Source organism: Netta rufina, assembly GCF_964035555.1.
Source record: "Netta rufina genome assembly, chromosome: 20".
NCBI classification, from domain to species: Eukaryota; Metazoa; Chordata; class Aves; order Anseriformes; family Anatidae; genus Netta; species Netta rufina.
The window spans coordinates 8,526,234-8,550,814 of NC_140144.1; the positions used below are offsets into that span (position 1 = coordinate 8,526,234).

General features: G+C 59.9%; 1 protein-coding gene across 1 annotated transcript; it reads right to left on the reverse strand.

Moving 5' to 3' along the window:
• Positions 1-1,027: 1,027 nt before the first annotated feature.
• NCS1 (neuronal calcium sensor 1) lies at positions 1,028-15,911 on the reverse strand (the record flags this gene model as incomplete). Its single annotated transcript, XM_084298783.1, has 7 exons — positions 15,801-15,911; positions 3,890-3,914; positions 2,504-2,642; positions 1,904-1,982; positions 1,675-1,763; positions 1,439-1,516; positions 1,028-1,126 (listed from the first exon to the last, which is right to left on the reverse strand). Exons 1-7 carry the CDS (start codon positions 15,862-15,864, stop codon positions 1,028-1,030), a joined length of 573 nt encoding a protein of 190 aa, XP_084154909.1. The 5' UTR covers positions 15,865-15,911.
• Positions 15,912-24,581: the final 8,670 nt, after the last annotated feature.

The following is a 24,581-nucleotide window of genomic DNA, read 5'->3' on the forward strand; positions in this document are numbered from 1 at the left end:
CAAAAATAAAATAAAATAATCCTATAATAATATATATCCCTAGGGACCCGGGCTGGGCTGCCAGCGGCACGAGGGCTGTTGCCCATCACCGTTCGTGCCTCGGCTCCCCGAGCAGCACCCCGGGGTGCCGGCGCCCCGCTACCTTTGGGCTCCGTCTCCAGCCGGCCGGATCCCAGGAGAGGACCACGCCGGCGCATCCGCAGTCTGCTCCCGAAACGTAGGGAAGAGGAGCAAAGGGGGCGAGGAGGCTGGAGGGGCTCTGCCTTCGGTGCCACTCGACCCATTCCCCCGGCCCCGAAGTCCTGGGCGCTCGCCGCCGCTCAGACCGTGGTCTTTTGCAGGTTTTTTTTTGGAAAAAGCAGAAGTTGGCGAATGGCAACGGCTGGTTCGGAGTGCAGAGAGGGGGAGTGAGCTCGCGCTTCAGGTGCATCCTTTGCTCGCGGAACAAAAAGGAAGGCCGGAGAGGGACAGGCAAGCTGCGCGCTGCGGTGGTCGGATGGCACGGAGAGCATCTTCCCCCAGGCATCTGCGGGAGGGGGGAAGAAAAGCACGTAAGAGCGAGGGGCAGATCCACAAACTCCTTGGGGGTCCCCAGCTGGGAACGCAGAGATCGTGGAAAGCTCAAAAGTCCAGGGGGTTAAACCAAAAGCAGGACCCGGCATGGTCGGTGACCACCAAACCCACCCCGAGACATCTCCGCGCAGCCCCGCGGGGCACGGGTGCTCAGCCCTGGGGTGCTGTGAGCCACAGCTTCCCTGAGACCGCCAGCTCCAGGGCACGATACAATGACACAGGACATAAACGAAGCATTTAATGGAATATTGCTGCAGTGTCCCCACTCCGTGCCTCCCCTGCAGCATGCACAGCTGAGAGTGAGATTGGTGCTGCGGGCCCTGCCGCCACCGAGCGCTCGCCAGCTGGGCGGGTTTTCGGGCACCCTCGTGGACTGAGGGGCTCTCGGAAGCACCCCCCGACCTCCCCACCCGCAGCTCCCCCACGCCGGACTCACCGCCGCTCGGCCCCAGGACTATACGAGCCCGTCGTAGAGGGAGAGGGCTTGCACGATGGAGGGGTCGGCCTTGGAGCCCTCCTGAAACTCCTGCAGCGTCAGCTTCCCGTCCGCGTTCTGCAAAACGCCCCCGTTGAGGTGCTGAGCACCCCAGGGCCCCGGCAGCACCCACGCTGTCCCCACCACCAGCCCCCCCTCGGATCCCATTCCCCATCCAGCCCCCCCCACACCAAGAGCAGAGCCATGGGGGAGCTCAGCAAATCCCTGGGACCTGGCGTGGATTTGGGGACCCCCGAAGGGAACAGACCCCGCAGACGGCCCCATGGCTGCTCAGAGCCTGGGTTTGTGGGGATGGGAGGTACCTGCGAGAGCCCAGATGTGGCAAAGGGGGCCCAGAACTGCCTCCTGAACCCACAACGTGATCCTCACCTTGTCCATCATGGCAAAAATCCGATCCACCCTTTTCTCCGGTGTGTTTTCCTCCTCGGGAAGCTCCACCGTGTTGCCCTGCAGCAGCAGGATGGGACACAGTCACACGCAGGCACAGCTCATGTCCTGCCGGGCGGTGTCCCCAGCTGAGGGCACGCATTTTTGTCCCCCCTCCGTCCCCACCTGCAGCCCCCTCATGGCACAATCCCAGGCGGACCCGAGGGCCGTGCGCTTACCACCATCTGGTAAATGGCGTCCACGATGTCCAGCATCTCGTTCCTCGTGATGTACCCGTCGTTGTCCAAGTCGTACAGCTTAAACGCCCCTGCGAGAGAGATGTGGAGATGCTTGGGGCCTCGACATGTGCCCCATCCCGATGGAAACCTGCTGCACCCCCTCACCGCCCCCCCAAAGCCACCCCAAAGCCCAGGGCTGAGCCCGGCAGCGCCCCACGGGGCCACTTACACCTCAACTTCTCGTCCAGCGTCCCCCTGGAGGTGACCGACAGCGCCTGGATGAACTCCGAGAACTCGATCCTCCCGTCCTGGGGGAGGAACAGAGGGGTGTGAAGGAGAGGAGGGGGCGAAGGTGCCGCTGCCAGCCCCGTGCCACACGAGCCAGCCCCGTGCATCCCGGCAGTGCGAGCCAGCTGCCGGCGCACAAGGCGCAGCTGCCAGCATCCCACCGCGAGCGCTGCCCCCGCTGCGAGCGCAGGGGACACCTTGCGGGTGGGCTTTTGTCATCGAGACATCTCATTTCTCCTCTCTCGCCGCCTTTCCCCACGTGATTCTCATCGAATGAAGCGAGCGCGGGGGCTCGCTCGCTCCAGCTGCTCCGTTTTAATTTCACGCCCCGGGGAGCGCTGGAATATTTTGCGCCTCGAGCATTGCGCAGCTGTTCCGAGGCACAGCACCAAGCTGAGCCGGGGGGAAGCAGCATGCTCGGTACCTGGGGGTCCCCTTGTGCCCCCCCTTGCCCAAAACACCACCAAACCCACCCTGCCAAAGCGCAGCCGCCAGCCCAGCCCCGAGCCCCGTGCGCCGTGCCCGCGGCTCGCGGACTTACTTTGTTCTCGTCGAAGACGTTGAAAACAAAGGTGGCGAATTTGGTGGGATCGCCAAAGGGGAAGAACTGCTTGTAGATCTTCTGAAAGCCGGCGGCGTCGAGCTGCCCGCTGGGGCAGTCCTTGATGAAGCCCTTGTACCTGCAGAGGAAGGGCAAAAGGACGGGCGTCGCGCGGCTCCGCTCGCTGAGCGCACCCCCGGAGGAGGCACGGAGGTGCTGGGTGCCCCCGGCCCCGCTCCCCTCGCTGCCTGCAGCACCCAGCCCATGGGGGATGAGGTCCTGGTGGGCATCACAGAGCTGGAGAAGCGCCGAGTGGCACCGGTGACACCGAGCAATGCCCGGCAGCAGCCCAGACCTGAGCCACGTTCACGTTGCGCACTGGCAGGGGACGGGGACACACCGCCCGGCCAGGAGCAGCGGGGAGCACACGTGGCACATCCACACCTCAGGGCACGGCCCCAGAGCTGCCACCACCCCCTAAATCCCGAGCAAGGGAAGCTGACACCCCGCTGCCGAGCCAAATTCCCATTTAAAGACCCTCCCTCGGCAAGGCTCACAGCAGAAGCCCCAAAAGCACCCCCAGGACCCCAGTGCCGCGTGCCCGTCCTACAGCAGCTCGGCTGTGCCATGGGATCAGGCACTCATGGGACTCATCCGGGCTGCCCCAGCCCCGGGCAGCTCCTTGGGCTGGGCACAGGGAGAGGGGCAGGAACCCTTTAAACCCCAAAAAAGAGCTGCTGCACCGGGGGCAATCCCAGAAGGTGCAGGGGAAGGGGACGGCTGGTTCCTGGGTAGGGGGGACAGCACTGGGACCCCGTGGGACCCCCTGGGACCCCACAGGGCACACGAACATTATGCAAGGCCCTGTCTGGATCCGCCAGCACCCGCTGCAGCGGCCGAGGGCTGGAGGAGGAGGGGAAGGGGGCGGCGAGGTGGGAAACCGAAGTGCCGGTGACATCTTTTCCACGGTGCTGCAGCGCTGACTCATCGGGGTGGGGTGGGGGGAGAGGGATGAGAGAAAGAGATAAAGAAAGAAAAGCTTGACTGGTTTGATGGGGAGATGAAAGGGAAGCGGTGGCTTTTTTAGGGCGTCGCGTTTGGGGGGCGGAGGGGATGGGGTGGGTGCACGCTGCCAGAGAGGCATCGCCGTGTCCTTGTCGCTGTCGGGGCCGGGCTGCCAAGGGACACCCGATGGCACCCCTGGGTGCTGGTGCCCTGCCTCAGTTTCCCCCACCTGGCTGCTGCAGGTCACCAAAGGCTGTTAGCAAGGGAAAGGCGCCCCGTGCCTTGGGCAAACCTCTTGTGGGACCCCTCTCCACTCAGTCCCCGAGCACCCCCGGCTCCTGCCCCGCACCCCCAGCACCTCACTGCCACGCCGGTACTCACCACTGCTGCACCTCCTTCTCCGTAACTGCAAGAGGGAAGAAAAAAAAAAAAAAAGAGGGGAAAAGAAGAAGAAAAAGGAATTTAGTGTTTGCCCAGTGCTGGCGCTGCTCTGCACTTCCCATAAGCCGCTTCCAGGCCTGGAAGGGGGAGGAGGTGCCCATGGGCACCACGTGCCCGAACCCAGGCTTTGCATCCCCGTGAGCCGCAGCCTCCGAGGCACAGCCCAGGGCTCACCAGGGGGTCACCCAGGGCCCCCCCAGCCCCAAAAGCAGGGAGCCTACAAGGACGTTTTGCTCCCTGCAAGGGGAGCACAGTAAGATGCTGTGAACCACGCGGGGCTGGTTCATGTGAGCAGGATCCGGCCCTGCCCTCCCACCTCCCTGCAGCCAAAAGCATCCCAAAAACATCTTGCAGGAACGTCTGTTTTGGGGTGCCAGCATCCCCCCAACCAGGCTCACCAGCCCCTTGCCCCCCGCCTGCTGCTGCCCTCCAGACCCAGAGGAAAAGCTCGCTGCAGCTCCCGAGCCCTTTGCATTATCCTGGTGCTTGGCAGCAGCTCCCTCTGGGTTCGCATGAATACACAGCATGTGAAATTTGGTTCCTTTCTGCAGCCCCCCCCCCCCCTTCCTGGGATTATTTTTAGCCGCAATTGTCAGGTTTCCATGCGGTGCTGCCTGCCGGGGATCCCCCGCAGCAAACGCTCCGCGCCCCTGCGCACCTCCTGGAGGAGGAGGAAGGTGATGAAGGCTGCAGGATTCACCCAGCAGAGCCCCCCCTGACAGCAAACCGAGAGCAACACGCGGTGCCAATGGGGATGGTGGCACGGACAGGGCTCTGACAGGCAGGGGGGTGCGGTGCTGCCGATGCCAAAACCATTTCAGGCACGTGGGATGGAGCAGGAGCTGTGCTGGGTGCGAGGTGGGCACGGAGCGCCCTGAGCATCCCGCCCCAGCCCACCCCTGGCACCGGCCTGAGCGTTTCTAATCAGATGTCAGGACACTCAGAGACCTGCAGCCTGCAATGGTTTCGCTTTCCCACCCTTTGGGGATCGCCACGTGGCTGTTCCAGCTCGGGATACAGCCGCCCAGCAATGGATGCTCACAGCACATCGCAGCCAGCTTTGAATTCGCACGTTTCACTACCCAGGTGCTCGCTGCCTCCGAAGCACACGGATGACGGCGATGAAACACATCACCAAACCCATGCCGGGCCTCTGGGGGGGTTCACAGGGCTTCGGAAAAACCCCAAAATACACCGACTAGAAGATGGTGAGCATCAACAGCCCTGAGCAGCTCCAGGTGCCGTTCTGGAGCTCGCCTTGCAGACAGCAGCCCCGGCTGAGGGCAGCTGCAGAGACAAGAGGTGCTCAGCAGAGGAAAGGCTGTCACGGCGCGGGTGAGCAGTGGGATGCAGCACTCCAGGGAGCCCCAAACTCCAGCACCCCTCTGCGGGAGCGGTGCCGGGCTGGCACGCGAGCAGGGAGCCCGCTGCCAGCACGCTGGCACGGGGGAGCGGCCTCGTTAGTCATTTCCCTTGCATCGCGCATCTAAATAATAATAAAAAAGCAATAGGTCTGAAATTCGCCGGGATAACGAGGCAGAGCAGAGATGTGTCAATGTGCAAACGGCTGATAAAAATAGAGAGCCCAGCCACATCAACAGATGCCAATTACCTTGGGTGGCAAATAAAAGGAAGCAGCCTTCCAGCAGAAGGATTTACAACGTGCCTGGCAAAAGGCGCAGGGCGCAAAGGGCGAGGGCTGGCGGGAGGTGGGTGCGGGGGCAGGGGGGGGTCCCAGCCCCAGGATCCCCACACACCACAGCCCCGAAGGGTGCAGCGGGGTTGGGCTCAGTGGGATGGCAGCCAAAAGGTCGGCTTGGTGGGGGCTGCGGGGGCAGGAGTGGGGAGAAAGGCTCAGGGATGCTCAGCACCCAGGCTGGAGGATGCTGGTGGGGTTTGGCTGCGCCACGGGAGGGATTTGGAGGGTTGTTTTGGCAGGGTTGTTTGGCGGGAGGAGAGTGGTCATGGGAAAGGGTCGCACAGGAGTGTCCTTCCAAAAGAGATGCTGAGCAACACCTCGATCAGATGCAGCCTTCTGTGCACACATCCCCTGGCACCAGGATACCCGTCGGAGCTAACGGGATTCGCGCCTGGAGGATGTGCAGAGGTGCCCCCGGGTGCCAGCCCCGTGGCCCCAGGCTCTCATGGAAACCAACAAAGGCAGGTGGGAGGAGGAAGAGGTGGAGGAGGAGGAAGAGCAGGACCTGGAGCAGCGCTGGGGATAGCGGCAGCAGTGTGGGGACCCGGCCAGGTGCTCAGCTCAGCACCTCTGGGAGATTCACGTTTCGCTCTCTCCCGCTCGGCTTTTCTCCCACCGTGCTATTTCGGTCCTGGGAGCTGCCTTTCAACTCCAGCAGGAAACAATTAAGAAATCTGTGCTTTTTTTAGTACAGGAGAAACGCTGGTAACGACACGCGCGGGCTGGGCGGAGAACGGGGATGCAGCCGGCTGCCTGGCACCCGCGGGGAGCGGGCCCTGCTCCGGGCACTGCCCCTGGGGCTCCCTGGGCCCTGCAGGGAGGGATCCTCAGCTCCGAGGGTTTCCATATCTGCAGTCACCGAGCCCAGGCAGGTTACTGCTTTGCGGCTGCGTCTTCCAGCCGGCCCAACCTCACCGGGTTTGGATGCTCCGGGCGGCACCGATGAGGGATGCTGAGGAGTGTCCCTGCAGCAGGGAGCTGCAGCCACGTAAACCTGGGGGGCACGGCGCCCTCCTGGCCGGGCTGAGCTGCCTGGCCTGGGCACAGGACAGGGGGTGCATGCAGGGGCAGGGCTGCCCCCCGCACTCCCCCCAAGCCATCCTCAGCAGCTCAGGGCGCTCAGCATCTCTCCGGCACGCAGAGCGCACCCGAGCTTACAGAAAGTGCGGCGGCTGCTGCATTCCCCTCCCCCCCCAGCATCGATTCCGGCGCGATGCTGAGCTGATGCAAATCAATTTGCAGCGATACAACACAGGCAGGCTCGACCCCGAGCGCTCAAGGACAAGGGATTGCCCGCAGCGCGTCCCAGCGGAGCGGGGCCCCGCTCTGCGGTGCCGGGGGCGCGCATCCCCAACGCCCTGGGGCTCAGCGGTGGTCCCCTGGGGACGGATGGCCCACAGAGGCTTTGGGGCGGCTATAAATAGTGCACGTAGCTGCTCCTTAATGGATGCAGCGCGCCCTGGGACCCTGCGGGATGAAAGGCACTAAATCAAAGCTGGGTTTGGGTATTCGTTATGAACCGTGATGCTGGAGGAGGCATCGCCGAGCTGGGAGCCCCCGCGCCGCGCTGCAGCCGCCCTCCCTCCCGCAGGCACAACGCCGGGCGGCAGCTCCGCCGTCAGCACCGACGTTTCCGCCTCTCTTGTCAAAGCGTGGCGAAAGGCACAGGGGAAATGCTGAGCACAGGGGCAGGAGCAGCACAGGAGCTGCCCCAACCCATGCCCACGGGCCCTCGCTGCCCCTTTGCAGCACCCCCGGGTGCGTCCCCGCTCCCATCTCGGCCAGGAGGAAGGTTTCGGCCCCGCATCCCACACCGTGCACAGGGACACCCAGCAACAAGGGGACAAACCTCAGCTCTCAGCTCCCTCAAGCAGCACCCAGCCCCCTGCTCCCAGCTCCCAGGACCCCAAACTCCCACCCTCCTGCCCCCTCCTCCCCATCAATCCCCAGCAGTGACAGCGCTGTCACCACCCGCCCTCCGCATGCCCCCTCTCTTCCCACCACCCAGCTGCCACTGCAGCAAGAAACAGCTCCGGTTAATCATTGCTCGAGCCCGTTAATTTGTTTGCCAGGCTGCGAGGAGAGGAGGACGCGGGGCTGCGAGTCCCCACCCGCGCTGTGCCCGCGTGGGAGCTCATCATTTATAGGACCAGGGCAAGGACGGGGCAGCTGTAGGGCTGCAGGAGAGATGGCCGGACCCCAACCCCTCTGGGGACGCTTCTCTCACATGACAGCACCCTGACCCCAACAGGGCTGCCAGATCAGGAAAACCAGAGTTAATTATTTCCATCCACAAATGGCACTCGGCCTCCAGCTTACCTAAAGACGACGCTCTCCGGATGGGCGGGTGGATGCTTGAGGCCGCCTAAACCTCCCCGAGATGCTCAGTGCAGCGCCCAGGAGAGGGTAAATTGGGCACCCACGTGTGTGCAGAGTGTGTGCTCCTGCGTGAGCAAAGTCTGAGCTCACACGTGAGTCAGCTGGGCACCCATGGGTGTGCCAAGTGGGCACCCATGTGTGTGCCAGCCGGGCGCCCATGCGTGCACTGGATGGGCACTCCTGCAAAAATAAACTTTGCGGCTCTATGCGGACAAGTTGGGCACTCATGCATAAAGTGCATGCATTATTTGGGTGCTCCTGTGCAGATGATTGGGTGCTCGTGCATAACTTCATGGGGCGATCGTGCACACACTGCCTGGGTGCTCAGGCGTGAGCGAAAGGGGGACTCATGCGTGACCGCGCTGGGCGCTCGCGTGTGGTTCTGTTGGGTGCTCGTGCATTTATCGGGCACTCATGCATGAACTAATTGAGCACTCAGGAGTAAATTAGTGTAATTAGCAGATTACACACTTGTGCACGTACTAATTGGGTGCTCAGGCGTGAATGGATCAGGTGCTCATGCATAAATTAATTGGACCCTCGAGTGAGAACCGATGGGGGGCACAGGCACCAAGGAACCGGGCGCGCGCAGGGACCAGCGTGCGACCGAGCACCAGCCAACTGGGCGCCCATGCATAAATTAACTGGGTGCTCCTATGCCAATTAATTGTGCACTCGTGTGTGCACTAATTGGGCACTCATGCGTGAACTTATTGGGTGCTGACGCGTAAATTAACGGGGCGCTCATGCACGAGCTAATTGGCCCCTGATGCGTAAAACAACGCGGCGCTCCCGCGTGAACCTGGCGCACCCTGCAATTTGTGCCCAACACACTCCACCCCTCACCTCTGCGAAACACGTAGTTAAGGATTGTCTGAAGATAAATGTGTTATAAACTCCGCTTTCAACATCGTCACAATGTTAATCTGCATCAATTACAAACCGCGCTGCTCCTCCCCGCGCACAGGCAGCCAGGACCAGCAGGACGCACGAGTGCTCGCTGAGATTCGCTCCTTGCCCTGGGATTGGGGTTGCAGGGATGAGCACCATGGCCTGAACCAATCCCCACTGCACATGGAGCCCTTTGCCCATGGGCTTGCAGCAGGCTTCACACCTCATTCTGCCAAACATGTAACCGTGAGGGTCTGGGCATCTTGTCCAGGACCCCCCGGCCCAAACTCCAGCCCTCGGCCCTGCAGAGCGGGTTGCAGGGTTCACAGCATCACAGCCGGGATGGTTGTTACAGATTTCAAGCCTCTCCCCACAAAGCACACCCCGAGCAGGCAGCAGCAGCTCAAGCCCTTCACCAGGCGTTAGCCAGGACTGCAACGGTCCAGGCAAGGACTGAAAATAGTGCTGGAAGCACCCACAGACTCACGCGTGCAAGAGCGTTGGGGCGTCCTTCAGACCCCAAAATGCACTGAACGGCACCAGCCAGTGCCATGTGGCCGTTCCCCTTTTGGGGAGCAAAACGCCTGCCTTGTGCCTCGGGACACGGCTTGTGCCCGGGGACTTTGTGCAGGCAGAGGGGGTGGAAAGCAGCAGCTTGCCCGGGGCCGGCTGGAGCGTGGGCACGGAAACTCCTCCAGCAAACAGCACGCCCCCAGCTCCGGCACCAAACTCCCCCGGCACGCAGCACAGGGCTGCAGGGACGTGCTACGGGGGAGCAGAGCCGTGACACCCCCAGGCTGCTGCAGCACCGGGGGCTTGCTGCTGGCCCCAGCATCACCCGGCCCCTCCTGTGCCTCCTGCCCTGCTCTGTCCCTTCGGGTAGTGGGTCTGGGACCATCCATCGCCCCGTTTTAGGGTGCTGCAGGGCTCCCCCAAATCCCCACGGTACGTTTGGTGACGGCAGCTTTTAAGATACGCCGCACGTCAGCACTTCAGAAATGTGGGTTGTTTGGCCCTGATGACTTGGTTTCATTTAAATTCTGGATTAAATATGTAACCAACGTCCTGGTTAAACATTACAGAGCGCTTTGCCTTCCTGCCCCCCAGCAGGGCTCAGCCCCACGGCTACCGGACTGCCCGAGGACTCGATCCGCTCCCCATCCTGCTCCAGCTCACCAGGGCTGGGGGCTGCAGTGCTGGGGTCACCCCCATGGACACAACCATGGGGACAGCCTGACCGCCAATGCTGTGGCCAGCCCCGAAGTATTTCCTTCTGCTAACCCAAACCCTGCGTGCCCACAGCTCCTCCCCACGCACCCCAGCAGCGCCCAGCCCCGCTCCCAGCCGCGCTGCCCACACGTCCCCACGGGGGGACCCATCCTCAGCATCCCATTGCCACCGTCCTCTTCCTATCACCCTCGTTGTAGGGTCACCACCACCACCAGAGCTGCCTACCTCTCAGAGGGGGACACTGCCACCCCAGCACGTCCCATCCCAGCCTGGGTATCTCCCCGCTCCTGTCCCCATGGCTCACACGCCACCAGCATCACCATGGGTCCGGAGTGGCACTGTGGTGGCAGTGGTGAGGTGACAGCAGTGCCACCCGTGATGCTGAGATGGGGAAGGACTGCATGTGCGCCTGGCCCTTCTGTCCCCACAGCTGCCACCAGTGGTGCCTGCACACACGGGCCCGCGAGCCGCTCTGCTCTCATCTCCCCCCGCGGCTGACACGGGCAGCAAAACCAATACGCAGTTAAAATCCCTTTTAGACTTCATCAAATATTCAAGGGGCCGACGGCAGGCTTTGGAAACCGGGTTCGGGGAAGAAGCAGCAGTCGCTCTTTGCAGCACAGGCAGCAGAGGAAGGGCAGAGCACTGAGCCTTGGCTGGGGAGTTAATGAATCACGCTGAAGGCTCCCACGGCACAAGCCGGTGGCTGCAGCAGGTTTCTCCCTGGCTCTGTTTGATCCCAGCTTCCCCACGAGCCGAGGCAGCGATGCCCCACGGCGGGGCATCCTTTTCTTAGGGCTCCCCCTGTCCTAAGAGGGCCCAGAAGGTGAGGAAGGCACAAAGTGAGGCCACGAATGTCCCCCCCCCGATTGTTGGGCTCCTCCCTGGAGCAGCCGCTTCCTTTGATGCCTTCAGAGCCTCTTGTTTCACAACCTTAATTATAACGGCAGCAGCAAAGGTCAGGAGAGTGGTTAAGCAGATCCATTAACATGTCAGGGGATAAATGAAATGTGATTCTTCCGATGCCTTCGCAGCACCAGGCTGTGGCTGCCTCGCTCGGTTGTGGGGTGGGGGCCAAGGTCCCCCTCGTGTCCCCTCCTCGTGTCCCCCCCGGGGACCACAGGGGCTGGGTGCCGCAGGTCTGAAGCCCCAAAGCTCGCTGTGCTCACACCTACCCTGGGACAACGAGATGTGGGATTTGCCACGAGGAGAGCAGGGTCTCCCTGGGGAAGGGGCTGCAGGTGCTCTCCAGGCCAACACAGCCCCCTGGAGACATAAAATTGGGTCCCCCCCCTTCCAAGATCGCAGTGACCGGGAGCCTGCACCACAGCCACCACCTCTGCAGCACCCGGGCTGGGCGCTCCCATCCCCAAATTCCCTTTTGGGCTCCTGCAAATGCCTTTATGCACCAAAAGCAGCCAGCAGCAGCTCAGCCTGAGCTTCCAGCACCGGGCTTGCGCCCACCTCGGCACCCCAAGGGGGGGCTGCAGCCCCACGCCACCCGCCCACCCCAAAGGAGAAGATCCCAAGGCACTGGCTACCCCAAAATGGTGCACATAGGGCAGAGAGAAGGGACACGGGGCTGGTGCTACACCCAGCCACTGCGACCTCCCCACGCTCTGGGTGTTTCCCCCATCGTTTGCTGGCGCCGGGTGCTTAAGCACCAGGCTCGCTTCTCACCCGCGTGCCCCAATTTCCACCGGGTGAGCAACAGGAGGGATTCCAACACCACCCGGCCTGGCAGAGGAACCCAGAGCCCGGGGCCAAACCCTTTGGAGGATAAAAATAAACCCACAGCGGGGAGCCACCAACGTCCTCCGCTGTGCCACCCGGCCCCCTGCTGCTCCCCACGGCCCCGGCTCCATCCCTGCACCCCCCCAGCCGAGGAACCCCCCCAGTTTCCTGGCTGCAAAGTGCTGCAGCTGGAGAATTTTCTTTCTTTTCCCCGCAGAATTTAGCCAGCCACCACACAGCCCCGTAACTACCAATCGATCTGTTTGTAGTTTGCTCTTAAACTAATGCCCATTAATTCAATGCATTACTGTCGAGCAACAGAGCCAATTTTGCGGCTTATTGTAAAAGAGCAGAAAATGATGATGCCGGAGTGAGCTGAAAATCCACAAAATAGATCACAGTGGGTGGGACGCGGCTCCTGGGAAAAGAGCATCTTCCTCTGCTCGCACCCTCTGCAGCCCGGGCACCGCTCCCGTGCCTCCCCCAGCACCCCGGGTCCCAGGGGTGTCACGGCCGGCGTGGAAATAACGCGGTGTTCGGGGGGCTGCACCGGGGAAAAAGCTGCGGAGAGCAAACCTGGAGAGCCACCCCCAAAAACAACCAGAGGGAAAAAGCTGAAGTGTGCTTTTCCGGAGCACCCTCGGACTTTTAAGCCTGTTTTGTGATTTGAAGGGTTGCCGGCACGGTGGTGGTGCTGCGAGCAGGGACACCCAGCGCTGCCTGGAGTCCATGGCGAGCCCTTCCCAAGCACGACGCACGCTCTGCGCCCACACCTGCTTTGCACAACCTGCCCTCGAGGCCTGGCCAGGACCTTCACAACACCCCAGGACCTTCACAAGCTCAGCAGAACCCGCTCCCAAATCCCACGGTGGCCCCGGTGCAAGCACCTGGAGCTAAATCCCCAGCGAAGAGGGGAGCCGGGCACAGCCCCGGGGAGAAGGGGGCTCCTTGAGTCTCCAGCATTAACACCCCCGGGACAAAACACACGGCAGCCAAACCTGTCTCTGAGCTACCTCAGCGAGGCACGGGGAGGATTAATAAATTAATGATTATAAAGCACTCTGAGAGCTTTTGGATGAGAGGCTCCATGGAAGCACAAGGCAGGAGATGATTTATTATTCATTACTGTTGTCATTCCTCCCGCACAGCAGCAGCCCGGCCTCCAAGGAAGGCTGAGGCCTTGCAGGGCTCACTTGGTGCTGCCAGATTTTCGTGGGCATCGGGAGATGATGAAGGACTCATGGCGATGGGTCCAAACCAACAGGGCAAGCCTTTGGGCGTCCTTCTGCACCTTCAGGTGCCCAAGGGCCATTAAAGCCACCCCCCGGCACCGTAACAGAAAGGGGAGCCCAGGTGAGGGGCCCCAGCTCCTGCCCTTCCCCGTCTGCTCCTGGAGGGCTCAGGACGAGCTGTGCTGAGCAGCAGCAGTGACACGATTTTGGTGGCCAACCTGCAGCATCCTCAGCAGCACCCCCAAATCGCTGCGCCCAGGGCCAGAGAAAGGCCCCGGGGGTGTCACCAGAGGGGAAGGGGGACACCAGAAGCCACCCGGCACTGGGACATGGTGCAGGATGGGGGTGCGGCCCCCCTACAGGTGTGACAGATCTGCAAAAAAGTGGCGTGGGGTAAGAGGGGATGAGCACTCTCCGTCCCTCCCAGCCCAACCAAGATGGGGTTGGTCGTCGTTCGCTTCGTTTCCTTGTCAGATCGCACAAGCAGAAAATGATGCAGTGGAAGGAAATCTCATCATGGGAGAAACCCTTCATGCACATGGTTTTCACCCTCGTGGGGGCATCCCTGGGGCACGAGCAGGTCCCCGTTGTCAGCCCCTGCACAGCACCCACCCGGGTGTGCTGTAAGAGCAGCGGGACCAGCAGCAGGCACAGGGGGGGCCCAGCACCCACTCAGCAGCATGGCAAGGGGCTGTGGGGACGGCAGCCACACACCGGGGACAGTCACCAAAGGGTGCTCATCACCTGCCAGAGCGGTGCTGTGACACCACAGACCCGTGTGACATGGGCAGGAGCCACTGTCCCCTGCTCCAGCCAGGGACCGTGTCCCTCCTAGAGCACCCGGTGCAAACCTGCACCGCCACCTGCATCTCCTCTGTGCCCAGATTCCCCCAAAAGCAGAAGGAAATGAACATTTTCCAGTCTCCCAGGGGCTGGAGGTAAATCAGAGGCTCCCAGACGTGCCTGGGAGGGCCCCGTGCAGTGCTTGGCTAGCCAAGAGAGCGCGCGGCTCGCCTTGACGGCTGCAGAGAAGGGGCAGAAACACTCAGCAAAAGGAATTAATCCCGGAGACAACAGGGGGAATGAGCAGAGCTCAATAAGCAGGGCCTGGTCTTAGTGATGGCCACACGGAAAGGGAAGGGCACCCGACAGGGAGGTGCAGAAAGTTGCGAGCGAAGCGATTCCAAAGGCGGTGACCCTCCGCTGGCCCCATCCCGCAGAGACACCCCCAGACGATGGCTCTGCCGGCGCTGCGTCTGTCAGCACCGCTGCTGGGAAGACACGGGGCAGCTCTCCCTGTGTGCCAAAGCCTGGGGTCACCCATGGGTGCAGAAAGCCCAGCGCTTTCTGGACACCACCAGGGGATGAGGCTGCTCTCTCCATCAGAGCTCGGATGCTCGCACGGCGGTCCCCAGAACCAGCCCACCTGCACCCACCGTGGGGACACCACAACCCACATCCAGCCCCTGCCACCCCCAGGGGCTGGCCCTGCCACCTATTTTTTGCCATTTCTGCTCTCCGAGCCGCTGAGCTGGGGTGCCCCAAGCCACCCCCTGCCACCCCTCGCGGGCTGGCTGTGCGGACGTGCCCCCGCGAGCCGCCCTCCTCCCGGCTGTGCACCGGCGAGAGAAAGGGAAGCAACCCGGCGTGTGGGGTTGTGCAATGCACCAGCATTGCCTCCTCTCCATATGGGAGAACTTGCTGCATCCTAATCTATTGCCTTTTTGGGTAAGCGCTGCCGTGGGACTGCAGCAATGACAGGGGGAGAGCTCGCAGGTCTGCTGCACGTTAGCGGCTCCCCGGCCAAGGAGAGGGGGGAAAATATCTGCGCCCGGCGAGCGGGGAGGCAAACTTGAAGCGCCAGAGCCTTTGTTTCCTTTGTGCATCCCTTCAGGATAACCAAAAATAAATAAAAAAAAAATAATAAAAAGGGGGTTGCTAAAACTGGGTGGCTCAGCCGCTAGCCACGCTAATAAGATTACAGCGGAGGATCAGAGGGGAAAGCCACTCACTCAGAACCCCGGGTTATTGAACTGCTGCTCAGATACTCGCAGGAAAACACCGAACCCGGTGCCGGCTCACACAGCAACAAAGGAGCCCCCGCCAAGTATCGCCCCCAAACTTTGAGGGCCACCCGGACGCCCTGGTTATGGGGGCAGAGCCCCCGGCCGGGGGTACGCAGCCGGCAGCGGGGCCGGGGGGCTGCAGAGCAGGGCCTGGGGGGGGGCTGAGGGCAGGATGTGGCCCCCCCCCCCGCTATCAGCAGCTCCGAAACAGGCCGCGGAGAATGGGGTTGGGAAGAATAACACCGGGTTCCTGCGGCTCCCTGCCCCTCTCCTTGCCCCCGCTGCGTGATATATATAAATAAATAAATATACCCAGGGCTTTTTTGTGTGGTTTTTTTTTTTTTTTCTCTTCCTCCTCCTCCCAGCCTAATCCCTGAATTCTTGCAACAAAGCCCGGCGGAGCCTGCGCCTTCTGCTCGGGGAACGGGGCCCCGGTGCCCGGGGAGCTCCGTGCGGGCCGCCAGGGGCCGGAGGGAGCCGAGGGGCTGCGGGGGGACCTGGGGGGGACCTGGGGGGGACCTCGGAACCGCCGCCCCCCGCGCCCCAGCCGCCCCCCGAGGCACAGCCGCTCGTTTTCCCCGACCCCCCCACCCCCTCCATCCCCTCCCCGGTATACTCACAGTAGGTTTTCCTGGTCAGCTCCTCCACAACTTCGGGCTTTAACTTGCTGTTGGATTTCCCCATGGTGGCCGGCGGCTCCCCCCGGCTCACTGCGGGGGCATGGAGCGCCGGGGCCGGGGGCCGGGGGTCGGGGGGGGAGAAAGCTCCCTGCCGGGCTACATCCCGGGGAGGGCAGGAAGGGATCGGGGACGGTTGGAGGGGGGTTAAAGGGGGGGGCTTTGTTGCCGGGGCTCGGTTTAGCAGAGCCTGGAGGCGCTGCGGGGCCGCCCCGTGGCTGCGCGCACCCTGCGCGCGTCGCCCTGGCTGCGCGCACCCTGCGCGCCCTCCCCGCTCCCCGCCCTCCTCCGGCAGCCGGGATGGGAAAGGATGGGGATGGGGATGGGGAGGGGGTGGGAAAGGATGGGGAGGGGGTGGGAACGGGGGGCGGCCTCCCCCGGCACAGGGGGGAGGAGGCTGCGCCGTGGGCTTGGGGTTTGGGGGGCTCCGGGGACGCCCCTCCCCAAGGACCCCCCTGGGGATGCCCAGCGCTGCCCCCGGCTGGGGGCAGGTCCCCGCCTCCCCCCCATGCTCTGCGGTGCGCCCATGGAGCCCGAGCTCGGTTTAAAACCCCCCCCCGGCTTCAACCTCCAGAGATTTGTGGCACTGCCAGGAAACCGTGCGAGCTCTGAACGCGGCGGCGCTCGGCTTTTTTTCTTTTTTTTTTTCTTTTTTTTTTTTTTTCCGCCTCAAAACCACGCAGGGCTTCAGGGCTCTAGCAGAGCTCTGCGTGCACGCACGCACGGCCATGAGCTGCGCCGATGCGCTCGATAAATTCGGTTTTTCTTCCCGCCTGTGTTGCAACCAGGGCCCCGCCGGAGCTGCCCAGGCACGCCGGCACTGCTGTGGCAGCAGCCAAGGAAGGGGGAAAATAAAAACACAAATCCGTGCTTGGATACAGCGAAACCTGTCCGCAAGGCTGCGGAGAGCTCAGCACCAAACACGGGGCCTGTGCTGGGAAGGGGAGGAGGAGCACAGCTCATGCGACATTGGCCCTGCACTTTTTTGTGTTTTTGTTTTTTTTCCCCTTAAACCAGCCAAGGGTTGCCTGCCACTCAGATATCCAGGGATACATTCCCCAGGTAGATGTTTCCAAAACACATAATCCTCCAGGATCCTGCCTTCCAAAACCGAGCTCGTTAAGGCAGAGGAGGAAAAAAACACCTCCCTCAGTGCCATGGCCCAGCTGGGGCCCCCAGCAGCCGTGTGCCCGGGGGGTGAGCTCTGGCTGTGCCCTGCTGCGAGCAGGAACGGTGCAGGATCTGCCAGGAGTAATGCAGGATCCTCCAGCAGTGATGCAGGATCCACCAGGATCCATGCAGGATCCACCAGGAGCAATGCAGGAGCCTCCAGGAGCCATGCAGGATCCACTGCGCCCAGCTGCAAGGAGGCAGCGAGGGTTGTGCTGCCCGCCAGCACCCCTTGCAGCTGCTGGTGGGGTGTGGGTGGCTTTTAGGGACAAAAGCCCGCCTGCCACTCATGCATCAACCCCATCAGATTTTAGTTTGGCCCCCAGAGCTGCTGCAAAATGCCCTGCGTGACCCCTTCCTTCCAGCAAATCACCCGTTTTTCCCGTTTCTCCCCGAGCTGTGGTCGTGGTGCCGTATGAACACCCCCAGCAGCTGGGGCAGGAGCACGGCTGACGTCCCACACCCTCCCCGTGCTGCACAGGCCTTCTGGTACAAGCCCTGCTGATGCAAACCTGATGTTACAGGGATTTAATGCTATTTAAAACTCTGCCCTGTCTCCACCGCTGAGAACACTGAATAGAGAGCTCGGATCTCGCAGAGGAGAGAAGAGTCATCAGGAACTGTGCAGGCCCGTCACTTTCTCTCCCTAATTATTAGCTTTAACCCTGCTATTGCTTCAATAACACCACCGGTGGCATTTTCCGGGATGCAGTGACATTTCCACAGCCAGGGGAACGCAGCCCCGGCCCAGAAAGGCTCCTGGGGCTGGTGGGTTTGAAATCAGGCACAAACCAAGCTGCCCAGCTGAACCTGAAGCATTCGGAGACAACCCTTGTGCCAGAGAGGACATCCAGCACGGGGCCAACCCTTGGAAGCAGCTCTGCAAACCCCCCCAGGGCCCCCCTCACGCTCCGAGCACGCAGCCCGTGCAGCACAAGCTCAGGATTTTTCCTTGCTCGTGGCACACCCTCTGCCTGCTCCCCAACACACTGCTATGGAAATCCTGAAAGCTCTGGGTCCCGTGGTGATATTTGCTGCCCATCACCGTCGCTGCAGGTCCCCCCGGGGCCGGGAGCACCTCCACACCTCGCCACGGGAACCGCGTGGGCTGCGCAGCCCGGTCTGCGCCCGCAGGGAGCTCGCCCTTCCCCAGGGATTCACTTCGGGGTTTAATCAAGCAGCGAGCTCTTTATTTATTTTTTATTTTATTCCCCAGGACACAGCGGGGTCGCAGGGCTCAGGCACGCTGCCTTCGCTCCACATGGGCTGGCCGCACTGCGTGCATTGAGTGAGCGTCCCCAGGCACCATCACGGGGCTTCCAACCCAACCCAACCCAACCCAACCCAACCCAACCCAACCCAACCCAACACGTCCTCGTTGATTTTAGCATCCAGATCAGGGGCTCCTTGTTGGAACGGCACTGCATGCAAGCAGCAACGCTCAGCCCCCTCCCTAGTGCTCTCCAATTCACAAAAAGGCCTTTTCCTCCCTTTCCCCCGCTGTAGATGTGTTCAGATCTGAAACCGGGCAGTGCTGCAGGGCTGGAGGAGACAGGGGTGCAGCCTGCGGGTCCCTTGGGCACGGCCAGCACCAACGCTGCTGGCATTTGGGGATGGGGCAGTGCCCAGAGCTTGGCCAAAGGCGCATTTAGATGGGAATTGGGGCAGAGGATACCCCAGGGAGCCTGGTGCTGGAGAGGGCAGCGGCAGGCAGCCTGTGCCAGGCCATGAACTCGGCGAGCAGAGCGCACGGCCCATGCTGTGATTCCTGGGGAAAAGCCAAATTCCGCTGAGCCTGAAAACTCAGGGAGTCGGGCGGCAGCGAAGTCTCAAAGCCTAGGATGGGGGAGGAACGCACGCGCGAGGTTAATTATATCAACTGCCAAAAGAGCGGCTATTTTAAGGTTAATGCTTAATGATCGTGAGTCAGAAAAAAAAAAAAAAAAAAAAAAAAAAAAGGCAAAAGAAATCATCGGCGTCAGCGCTGGCCGCTCCACCAGACAAGCTGTGGTCACTGCTGGCACAGAGAGCCGCTGAAATAGTTGCTTTGGAGTTGAAGAAATTCCAGCAGAATGAGTTCAGTTTCCTGGTGCCACAGCCGCGAGCCGAGGAGGCAGGAACGAGGCAGGAACGAGGCAGCTGGGCCCGGTCACATCCTCGCCTCCCCCAGTGTCCCCCCAGGCTCGGATGGCAATAATTGTACTCACGAGTGTGGTTTCATGGCAAGGGGGCTGCGGGAAGACCCAAACGGGGCTCTAAAGCTTCAAGTTTACCGACCAGGAGATTCCCGAAGCTCTTTTAGGCTTTACAAACGTGCGATTGATGCTGCTCCTGCTTTGCCCTGGTTTCACCACGGGCACATCAAACACCCAGCGCCCTGTCCTGGATGTCGGCAGCACAATTGCTTGGATAACTGAGCCACACCCAGCTAACAGAGGCCTCCGAAATCAGGCCGTAATGACCCCAAACTGGGACACCAGCATGAATATAGATAGCACAGCCTTTTGGTGCCGATACCTAGCACGGCTTTGGGCAAAGCACAACGACACAAAGCACAGCGGGTCTTTGGGTGCAGGGCCTCAGCAGCAGCACCTGCGGGTTCTTCTCCCAAGGAAACCGAGTTGCTGATGGTGAAACTCCAGCCAGGCACCGGGGAAGGGCTGCAGACAGGCAGCACCACGCACAGGCGGCCCCTGCAGCCGCAGGACTGATGCGCAGCCGATGCGCTGAGCGTTACAATCCGCCACGCTATTCATTTCTCTGCTAAATTCTTTTTTTTATATATATATATATTTTTTTAAGACTGTTCTCTTCGCAGCCTCCGGGGTTGTCATTGTTATGCTAACGTGGGAACCTGCACGGGGCGGCAGCGGGAGCCCGTCAGTGTCAGCGCCCAGCATTTGGCTGAGACAAAGCCAAGCAGGAGGCAGCGGCTCGGCGATCCTCCCTGGTGGCACATCACACATCCCAGCTGGCACCTGGGAAAACACCTTCTCTTCTTTTCTCTTCCCTTCCCGCAGTGCAGGAGCTGCAGCCCAGCCTCCCGGAGCCTTCAAACGCCGCTCGCTACTGGAAGCAGGCAGCACCTTGGTGGGGAACAGAAAAAGAAAGGTTTCTCGTGCCGCAGGCCCGGCACGCGCTGCGCAGTGGTGCCTGCACGAGGGAAGATGCCAGCCGCACGGGGAGCAGCAGCTTCTTGCACCCAGGACACCCCAAGACACCCCCACAGCTGCCACCAGCACCCCTGGGGCTGGAAGAGGGGTTGGAGAGGCTGCTTCACCACCCTGGGCGCGAGGTTACTTGGGCACCACGCACCAATTCTAACGCCCTGCTCCAACGGATGCTTTTACCAAAAATAAAAATAAAAATCTGAGGAGCATCCCTATAAACGGCAAGGCTGAGACCTAAAGGTTTTATTTTTAGGAATACATCAGTGTCTTCAAAACAGGGAAGCTGCTTTCCTGCCTCCATCCCTGCTCTGAGGGCAGCTCAGTGGCCGTCCATTCAATTCTCAGCTGAGGGCACTCGCCGCGAGCAGTTGTGGTGGTTTTCGCTCCACGAGGCAGGAGGAAGGCAGCCGATTTGTGAGATTACCTGTGAGTTGTGTCTGACCATCAGCTTTTTGGTGCAGGAAGCCTGCCTGCGGTGCTGCACCCCGCATGTGGTGGTGGCCCTGCTGCAGGGCACCCCAGGAGCAGGGCAGCGCTGGGCACTGCTCCCCTCGGCTGCTTTTAACGCAAGAAACGAGCTTTTTGAGCAAGCTTGGCAAGCAAGCAGCGCTCTCCAGCTATTTCTGTCCACCCAAACCCCAACCTGCTATAACTGAATTTAAAAAAAAAAAAAAAAACTGAACATGCAAAAATCCTCTTGTACCTATTTTTCAGATTTCATCGCCGTAAGAGGTTGTGCGGCTGCCTCCCACAAGGCTGCTCTGATTCACGGTTCCGCAGGGGCACTGTGGGGCTGGCGAATCCCAGCAGATATTTCTGCTCAGCTTCTGCAGCAGCAGCTGAAACCAAGACTTCCCAGGAATACAGATGAGGGAGCACGTTTCCCAGCCTCGCTGGAGCGGGGCCGCTCAGCGCTCCTGCCAGGCAGCAGCCCAGCTCGCTCCAGGTATGCGCGAGGTTTAATGGTGAAACAACAACAAAAAAAAAAAAAAAAAAAAAAAAAAGGAGCCTCCACGCCAGCAATTAGGCAGGCAACGTGCTTCCCACGGAGATAAGCAAATGGAGAAAGACCAAGTCGGGCATTTAGTCCCGCTCACGGCTGATAAGGGATTGCTCCCCGCAGTATATTGAGGAGGGATCTGCCTGGTCCGCTGTTCATTATTGGAAACAACACACAACCTCCTCCATTTCTCTGGGGAAGACTGCTTGCAGCAAAACCCATCTCCGTGGCAGGAGGCTTCTCCTGCCAGCTTTTTTTCCCTCTGCTTTAGTTCCTTCTCACCTTTCCACCTTGGGCCCCACTAATGAGTCCCCAGCCCGTTTCCGCGGCTCCCCCCGTGCGGGCGTTTTGCACAGCACTGCTCATCTTTAATCACCAGGCTGAGAGCCTTAACCCCTGTAATCTTCTGTCGTCGCCCAGCTCTCCCATCTCGGCCACTGCAGCCGTCCTTTGTAGCCCCTCCAGTCTCACCAACACCTCCCAGTATGAGATCCATCCCCAAAGGGGGAAGTTTGGCTCCTCCCGGGAGCTGCAAATCAATACCTTGGATAAGAGCTGAGCCAGGTGGGGGATTCCTCCCCACTTCCCAGAGCTCCCAGGGAACAAATCATCCAGAGCAGCTCCACGGGAGAGGCATTTTTCAGCCAGGCAGCAGCCGAGGCACCAACAGTCCCCCCCACCTGGGTTTGTAGGGTGCCAGACTGCCAGTGGGCTGTTGTGCTGCCCTACAAAAATGGCTTGAGACCGCAGATGGTATAGGGGATCAGTGATTAAGAGCAGTCTTCCTGGGAAAAAAAATAAAATAAAATAAAATCTTGTATTTCCCCTTGGTGCAGAAGCCCCATGTTGTTTAACAGCTCCTCCCACCGAGGATGCTGGAGGTCTCTTGCCAAGCTCAGTGCAATCATCCCAAGAGGGAGCAGTGAGCCCTAAGCTCTCCGCCCCATTTTGGTGCTCACCTACACCACCTACCACCACCCTAACAGCCCCCCCGGCATTCCTGTTCATTTTATTCGGCAATACAAGAGACATCCGATGCACTGCGTCTCAGCCATCCCTCTAGAAATATTCTACGGTGGGGAAGCAGCCACAAGAAAGCAGCACCAACCCGAGCCACATTATTTGCCACAAATGGGACTGGAGAGAAGAAATGGAGAACGTGCAGCTCCTGAACATGCAGCTCCTGTAATTTCAGCCACACAAAATCCTTCGGCTCCTGCCTGAGGACCCCAGGATCAGGAGCAGCTGTGCCAACGCCAGCTCTGTTATTACCTCGCTGTTCGAAGCAATTTGGTTTTATTGACCGTTCGCCATCTAGGGCACCACCACGCCCTCCTGCTCGTTAGAGGCTGTCAGTCAGAAGGCAAAAGAAGGGAAAAGCAAGGTTTAAAGAGAAGGCAGGTCTTCGCAGTCATGAAGATCATCTTGGCGGAGCGTGAGCGCTGACAGCAGGCACCCTGTCCTGCAAGGAGGAGCTGCACGCGATCAAGACAGCTCAGAATTTCAGACGCTGAAAGAAAATGCTCAGAGCAGGTAGAACCATTTGCCTCCTCTGGTCTGCACTCAAACACAGCAGGCTCAGGGAAGCTTTGTTAGGGCTCTTGTTCATCCTCGCCCCTGTGCAGTTCCTCCAGGTGATCTCTGCCTGCAGTCAGCCCGAACCTCACCGAGCTGGTACCGTTCGGGCTCACCTTCCACCAAGAGGACAGGCAGAAATCACGATTTTTCACACATAACCCACACTTGGTCTCAAGCTAAAGTCTTTTGACGATTCAGTCCCGCTTGGCGTACCCTTCTTCCATTACAGCTGAACTGGTTTTGGTCCAGGACAACCAGCTCCCCTGGAGCCCCGTGTGGTACATCAGCCATGAGTTTGCTGCCACTTTAGGGGGAGATGTTTTAAGGTCAAATACACACCAGACAGAAAGAAAAAAAGCAGAGGATGTGCAGCTGGGAGAAAGCAAACCCCCCAGAACTACCTGCATGCAGTTTGTTTTATTCTGCAGCAGGCTATTAAGTCCCAAACCCGTGTACTTTTTTTACAGTTTCGCTCCCCAGCAAAACACCACCCACCCAAAAGCTCCAGGCGACGCACAAACGGCTGCTTGGGATTTGCAGGGGAGAGAACACCGTCTATTTCTGGCACTACCCCTCGGTGGTAGCTTGGAAACTATAGGATAAACTGCAAAGCGTTCTGAAGACCTACATTCGGTGACGAAGGCCATATGCTTTTGAGGCAGGGGGTGGATCGGCAGGGAGAGCACTTTATGGAAATACTCTGCCCTCCTCGTCCCTGCCAACCCGAAATCCACGCTCAGACCCTGGCATCTCACAAAGAGAACTATAAAAGTCCCCACACACCCTCAGCCTAGCCTAAAATCAAACCTGCTCCTTTCTTTAAGGCAGTACTTCCACGGAGATAATCGCACTGGATCCACAAGGTTATTATGGGTAGAAACCTGTATTTTTGGTAATTTGCCTCTGGTCCCAACGTTCAGAGCACCAGCTCCGTGTCCTCCCTTGCCCAGCAGGCTGACACTGAGCCCTGTGGCACGAGGAGTCCTCGGTGCTGGCTGGTAGCAGCGAGTCCTGGCTGCATCTGCCTTCCTGCCTGGCCCAGACTGCAGGGCTGGGAGAAACACTTCGTTCATTCGAGCCTCAGACCACAGAAACGCTGCTGAAGTTCACCTTACAAAGCCAAAAGGCTTCTCTCAAAGCTTAGGGGTACGCAGCTGATTTTTGTGATTTGGCCCCTGTACCCACAACAATGTTAATGGCTGCAAGGGGATATCAGGCAAGGGGAAAATAAGGACTTCAAAACCAAAGGTCAGCTCGGTTACTGGCAGTTCAGAAGCAGAAAACAAGATGCATTAAACTTTCTAGTCATTCAATCTTTATTTTATACATTTGAATCACAGCAGGGAAGCCAAGTTGCACAGACCATCCTGATTTGTATCTGTCTTGCTTCTCTCCAAATACTGTTTGCTGTTCTTTTAATAAAGCTTAAAAAAATACTGAAAAAAAAGTTACTTACACATCCAAACATGAACTGAAGAACAGGATAGTTACTGGTCACCAAAACCCCTGAAAGAGGACCTTGCTGTACAGGAGAGTCTTTGAGCTCTTTTGGAGATCATTTACTAAATGAATTCAGAGCTACGTTGTACAAGGTGCCCTAAAGCTGCTTAATGATACAAGAGGATCTGGAATTAATTATTAATAGGTACTGAAGGGAAAGGGAGGCCACTTAGGCCCATCCTCTGTTTTGATGGAGCAGGTACCAGCCCAACACGCCAGTATCCTAGCTACAAGAGGAAGTGTTTCGGACGGCGTGGAGGTCAGGCTCTCCTTTATTACACAGAAAGCAGAACACCAAGCGAAATC